Raw genomic sequence first — 6,658 nt, forward strand, 5'->3', positions numbered from 1 at the left:
CTGCAAGCTCCGCCTCCCGGGTTCACGCCATTCTCCTGCCTCAGCCTCCCGAGTAGCTGGGACTACAGGCGCCCGCCACCACGCCAGGCTAGTTTTTTGTATTTTTAGTGGAGACGGGGTTTCACCGTGTTAACCAGGATGGTCTCGATCTGACCTCGTGATCCACCCACCTCGGCCTCCCAAAGTGCTGGGATTACAGGCGTGAGCCACCCCGTCCGGCCAAAATAGAAATTTCAAAAACCAATGAACTAAAGAAAAGGAAGGCCCTGGCTGGTGGCAGGTGCCTGTAGTCCCAGCTACTCGGGAGGCTGAGGCAGGAGAATGGTGTGAGCTTGGGAGGCAGAGCTTGCAGTGAGCCGAGATCACATCACTGCACTCCAGCCTGGGCGACAGAGCGAGACTCCATCAGAAAAGAAAGAAAGAAAGAGAAAGAAAGAAAGAAAGAAAAGAGAGAGAGGGGGGGGGAGAGAGAGAGAGAGAGAGAGAGAGAAAGAAAGAAAGGAAGGAAGGAAAGAAAAGAGAAAAGAAAAGAAAAGAAAAGAAAAGAAAAGAAAAGAAAAGAAAACAAAAGAAAGGAGGGAGGAAGGGAGGGAGGGAAGGTCCTGTCCTTATTCTGAACGCTCATCTATTTACAAATTCCGAGGCAACCCTCAATGAGAACCAGAGCGGGCACTTCAGTGGGACAAAATGGCTACCCTGTGTGCAGTGATAAGAAAGTCCCGCTCCCGTGGAACGAAGGGTAATTATGGAGGAGATTCCCAGGGGAGGCAGCCTGTCAGACACCTCTGAAAGGGCCGGCCGAAGCAAGTCATTCACATGCTACAAACAAAATATTAAATAAAATAAGGAAATTTCCTTATTATGTGTGGATGTACCCAGGAAGCATCCAAAACAAAACACCAAACAGGCATCTTAGCCCCACTTACCACCCTCAATTATAAACTGTAAGCCATTCAGACAGCAGGCTAATATCTGTGTAATGAAAAATCACATTATGAAACAGCTACTTGAGCACGGCTTGAAGTGACCACCTCGAGGTAGGCGCTTATCACAGCACTGTCCATCCCTGTAAGGACTGGACACCACCCTGTGCCTAGCAGTGGGGCTGAGTCCACACCAGGACTTCCAGACTCCGGAACCAAAGCAGTTATGAGGCCGGGCGCAGGGGCTCATGGTGGCTCCTGCATGTCATCCCAGCACTTTTGGAGGCCGAGGCTAGTGGATCACCTGAGGTGAGGAGTTCAAGACCAGCCTGGCCAACATGGCGAAACCCATCTCTACTAAAAATACAAAAATTAGCCAGGCATGGTGACACACGCCTGTAATCCCAACTACTCAGTAGGCTTAGGCAGAATAACTGCTTGAACCCACGAGGCAAAGGATACAGTGAGCCAAGATTGCGCCACTGCACTCCAGTCTAGGAGACAGAGTGAGAGGGAGACTCCATCTCCAAAAAAAGAAACAGTTATGAAAAGATGCTTTCTCACCAGGTGCAGGGCTGCACACGTGTAATCCCAGCACTTTGGCAGGCTAAAGTGAGAGGACTGCTTAAGCCCAGGGGGTCGAGGCTGCAGTGAGTTGTGATGGCACCACTGCACTCCAGCCTGGGTGACAGAGCAAGACCCTGTCTCAAAAGAAAAAAAAAAAAAAAAAAAAAGAGAGAGAAAAAGATGCTTTCTCCTTATGCATCAAAAGCATCACCTGTCCAGGTGCAGTGGCCCACACCTGTAATCCCAGCACTTTGGGAGGATGAGGCGGGCGGATCACCTGAGGTCGGGAACTCAAGACCAGCCTGACCAACATGGAGAAACCCGGTCTCTACTAAAAACACAAAATTAGCCAGGCGTGGTGGTGCATGCCTGTAATCCCAGCTACTCAGGAGGCTGAGGCAGGATAATCGCTTGAACCTGGGAGGTGGAGGTTGCAGTAAGCTGAGATCGCACCATTGCACTCCAGCCTGGGCAACAGAGCACTGCCAATCAGTGACCCGTATTCAACACTGGAGTGGGGTCAGACAGGCTGGGTGCTCATATTCACACTTCTGGGACCCCCACACTAGAGTTAGGCAGCACTGGCCCCACTCACAACTCAGGATCCCAGATCTGGGCAGATAAGGGGCTTGACCAAGGGAAATTAGGGGCTGAGCCCAGACATCAACTAGACAAATACCTGCCTTTGAAAGCCCCATTTGCAGTAAACAGTGGCTCAAAAAGCAATTCAATTATGCACTTTCAGAACGCCTAGAAGTACATCATCATCCTCACCAAAACGGGCTGGCTACATTACTTCAAGTTGAGGCACCAACCTGCCTTAACAACATGGCCGGGTGTGGTGGTTTGCACCTATAATCCCTGCACTTTGGAGAGGCCAAGGTGGGAGGGTCGCCTGAGGCTGGGCAACACAGTGAGACTCCATCTTTACAAAAAAAATAAAGAGTGAGCCAAGGTGTGTGGTGGCTCACACCTATAATCCTAGCACTCTGGGAGGCTGTGGTGGGAGGATCACTTGAGTCCAGGAGTTTGAGATTGAGACCAGCCTGGACAACGTAACAAAACCCCATCTCTACTAAAAATACAAAAAAATGGCCGGGCGCGGTAGCTCAAGCCTATAATCCAGCACTTTGGGAGGCCGAGACGGGCGGATCACGAGGTCAGGAGATCGAGACCATCCTGGCTAACACGGTGAAACCCCGTCTCTACTAAAAATACAAAAAACTAGCCGGGCGAGGTAGCGGCGCCTGTAGTCCCAGCTACCCGGGAGGCTGAGGCAGAATGGCGTGAACCCGGGAGGCGGAGCTTGCAGTGAGCTGAGATCTGGTCACAGCACTCCACCCCGGGTGACAGAGCGAGACTCCGTCTCAAAAAAAAAAAAAAAAAAATACAAAAAAATTAGCCGGGCATGGTGTAGAGAGTCTGTAGTCCCAGCTACTCCAGAGGCTGAAGAGGGAGAATCACCTGAGCCCAGGAGGTAGAGGCTGCAGTGAGCTGAGATCATACCACTGCACTCCAGCCCGGGCAACCAGAGTGAGACTTGGTCTCAAAAAAAATAGTAATAATAAATTAGCCAGGAGTGACAGAGCACTCCTGTGGCCCCAGCGGCTCAGGAGGCTGAGGCAGGAAGATTGTTTGAGCCCTGGAGGTTCAAGCTGCAGTGAGCCGTGTTAGTGCCCTTGCTCTCCAGCCCAGGAAGAGAGCAAGACCCTGTCTCAAAAAACAAAAACAGCTGGGCACAATGGCTCACGCCTGTAATCCCAGCACTTTGGGAGACCAAGGTGGGCAGATCATGAGATCAGAAGTTCAAGACCAGCCTGACCAACATGGAGAAACCCAGTCTCTACTAAAAATACAAAAATCAGCTGGGCATGGTGGCACATGCCTGTCATCCCAGCTACTCGGGAGGCTGAGGCAGGAAAATCGCTTCAACCTGGGAGGTGGAGGTTGCAGTGAGCCGAGATGGCGCCTGCGTGACAGAGACGTCATCTCAAAACAAAAACAAAACAAACACTATTTAATGTGCAATTAAAAACATTTCAGTATTTAAAGTTTCTAGCATCCCTAAAAAAAAATTAGAAAAATTTATTCCCTGGGCTAAGCACTATTGAAAAAATAAAGGAAAACAGACTTCACACGGGTCTCCACACTGAAAGCAGCCTCCAACGGGAAGGTCCCTGGGATCAGAGCATGGAGACTTCAAGACTGCAGCTGCCGCCATCTCACTCCTAGGCAGGAATGGACCACCGTCCACCCTCCACCCTCTGCCAGCAGCCCTCAGGAAGCAAGTAGAACCTGACAGCACCTCCCACCGGTCTGTGAATATACAATCTGACTTGTATTTTCCCTGTTTTCCCATTTTACAGACTTCAAAATAAAGACATCTGTTCATAACACTATTAGGAAACTTGTAAAAAAAGAAAAAAAACAAAACAAAACCTTGATTTCTTAACTTTAAAAGTGCTACACAGGGGCCAGGCATGGTGGCTCACACCTGTAATCCCAGCACTTTAAGAGGCCAAGGAGGGAGAATCACCTGAGGTCAGGAGTTCGAGACCAGCCTGGCCAGCATGGCGAAACCCCATCTCTATTAAAAAAAAAAAAATTAGCCAGGCGTGGTGGTGGGTGCCTGTAATCCCAGCTATTCAGGAGGCTGAGGCAGGTCACTTGAACCTGGAAGGTAGAGGTTGCAGTGAGCAAAGATCGTGCCACTGCACTCCAACCTGGGTGACAGAGCAAGATTCAATCTCAATGCTACATAAATGAGCCTGCACATAAAAACTTTACTATCTTCTTAAAAATTAAAATAAATATGTAAACATCAAGAAAGGAAACATCCCACATATATTCTACAGTGTGAATATTCTTTTTTTTTTTTTTTTTTAGACGGAGTCTCGCTCTGCCGCCCAGGCTGGAGTGCAGTGGCCGGATCTCAGCTCACCGCAAGCTCCGCCTCCCGGGTTTAGGCCATTCTCCTGCCTCAGCCTCCTGAGTAGCTGGGACTACAGGCGCCCGCCACGTCACCCGGCTAGTTTTTTGTATTTTTTTTAGTAGAGACGGGGTTTCACCATGTTAGCCAGGATGGTCTCGATCTCCTGACCTCGTGATCCGCCCGTCTCGGCCTCCCAAAGTGCTGGGATTACAGGCTTGAGCCACCGCGCCCAGCCTACAGTGTGAATATTCTAACAAGCTCTCTGCGTGGAAAGCAACCGTCCGCTACAAAATGCTCCAAAACCTGGCCAGGCGCAGTGGATCATGCCTGGAATCCCAGGACTTTGGGAGGCCAAGGAGGGAGGATCACTGTGCCCAGGAGACTCAGACCAGACCAGGCTACAGCAAGAATCCCATCTCTACAGAAACACAAAACAATGCACTTGGCCAAAGGTTGTTTCTGATGCAGGAACTGTGTCAAATCAAGAGTGGGAAACAGCTAGGCACAGTGGCTCACACCTGGAATCCCAGCACTTTGGGAGGCTGAGGCAGGAGGATCACTTGAGCCCAGAAGTTCAAGACCACCCTGGGTAATGTAGTGAGACCCCATCCCTACAAAAACTATGCAAAAATTAGCTGGCATGGCATGAGCCTACAGTCCCAGCTACTTGGGAGGCTGAGGAGGGAAGATCACTTGAGCCTAGGAGTTGGTGGCTGCAGTGAGCCATGTCCCATCATGGCACTCCAGCCCCATTGACAGAGCAAAATCCTGTCTCAAAAAAAAAAAAAAAGTGGGGCCAGGCACGGTGGCTCATGCCTGTCACCCCAGCACTTTGGGAGGCCGACGCGGGTAGATCACCTGAGGTTGGGAGTTCGAAACCCGCCTAACCAAAATAGAGAAACCCTGTCTCTACTAAACATAGAGTAAAATTATTTAACTCTATCAGCTGGGCATGGTGGCACACGCCTATAATCCCAGCTACTCGGGAGGCTGAGGCAGGAGAATCACTTGAACCCGGGAGGTGGAGGCTGCAGTGAACCGAGATCATGCCATTGCACTCCAGCCTGGGCAACAAGAGCGAAACTCCGTCTCAAAATGCAAAAAACAAATAAACAAAAAAAAGTGGGAGGTGAAGCAAAATTGGTTTGAGTCACACAAGTGTTACCCCTAAAACACAGACAATCCCTCCGGAACTGGCCTGAGAATAGGCAACGCTTCCCCAGCATCCCTGGTCACTAGAAAACTTCAGCATCTAATTACGACTCCCTCGACAGAGACCAGGTATGGACACCAAGGCGTCCGCTGAGGGTCCAGGCCGAGTCCCTGGGCGGAGGCCCCCACCTCCCCCCGGGCAGCGGCGCCCCCTCGCGGCCGCTTACTCGTCGCCGTCGGGGCACACGCCGGTGGCTTCGTTGTACTTGGAGCAGTACACGTCGGGGCTGTAGTTGAAGGTGCCGTCGCGCCTGCGGAGGGGCCTGCGGCGCCGCTGGTTGAGGAAGTGCCAGTGGAAGCAGGTGAACGGTCGGTGCTGCGCACACTTGTGCTGTGAAAACAGGGGGCACTGCTCCGTCCTGAACTCCTTCAGGTACCTACAAACACAGACAGCGCCGCAGCTCGCTTCCAGCAGCACCTCCAGGGGCTCACCAGCCTCAGGCGCTCCAACCCCAGGGTCGACCCGCACTCAGATTCCTGGCGGGTCCCGGGCGTTGCGTCCACCCCCATCCCGACTCCAGATACGACCCTCATCCGACCTCGAAGCCCAGGCGCTGACCCTGGTCCCCAAGCCCAAACGCCACCTCGGAACCTGGGCGACCCGCTGTGACCTCAGGGTCAGCAGCCAGAGCAGAGGGTCCCGGTCCCCGAGCCCAGGCGCAGCCCCTAGCCCCGGGGCGTTCCTCCCTCCCAGAGGCGCGTGGACCCCGGAACCAGGTGCCGTCCCAAACCCTGGCGCCGCGCTCCGACCTCAGGCGGAGGCCGCCGAGCGCAGAGGGTCGTGGCTCCCCCAGACCAGGCGCGGCGCGGAGGTCAGGGGGCGCCGGGACGGCGAAGGGGAGGCGGAGGCGGCGCGAGCCCCGGCGGGAGGCTCCGAGCTGTACCGGGCGCGGGCGGGGGGGCCGCAGGCCGGACGGGCGCTGACCTGTAGTGGGTCGGCTTCTCAGTCTGCGGGGGGGACCCGCTCAGCGCCGGCGCCGCACCTTTTGAAACCGACGGGATTTTCAGGTAAAAAAAAGGCGGG

General features: G+C 53.1%; 1 protein-coding gene across 1 annotated transcript in view; it reads right to left on the reverse strand.

Annotated features, from left to right (window-relative positions):
- The window catches only part of UNKL (unk like zinc finger), a gene marked incomplete at its 5' end in the record, with an annotated part of 53,069 nt that extends 46,421 nt beyond the window's left edge, over positions 1-6,648 (reverse strand). The window contains 2 exons of the mRNA XM_017858288.1: positions 5,802-6,011; positions 6,560-6,648. Coding sequence (XP_017713777.1) covers positions 5,802-6,011; positions 6,560-6,648 — 299 coding nt within the window. The remainder of the gene's footprint in view (positions 1-5,801; positions 6,012-6,559) is intronic.
- Between the last annotated feature and the right edge of the window lie 10 nt (positions 6,649-6,658).

The sequence above is a fragment of the Rhinopithecus bieti genome, unplaced genomic scaffold, assembly GCF_001698545.2.
Source record: "Rhinopithecus bieti isolate Rb0 unplaced genomic scaffold, ASM169854v2 scaffold_47707, whole genome shotgun sequence".
Lineage (NCBI taxonomy): Eukaryota > Metazoa > Chordata > Mammalia > Primates > Cercopithecidae > Rhinopithecus > Rhinopithecus bieti.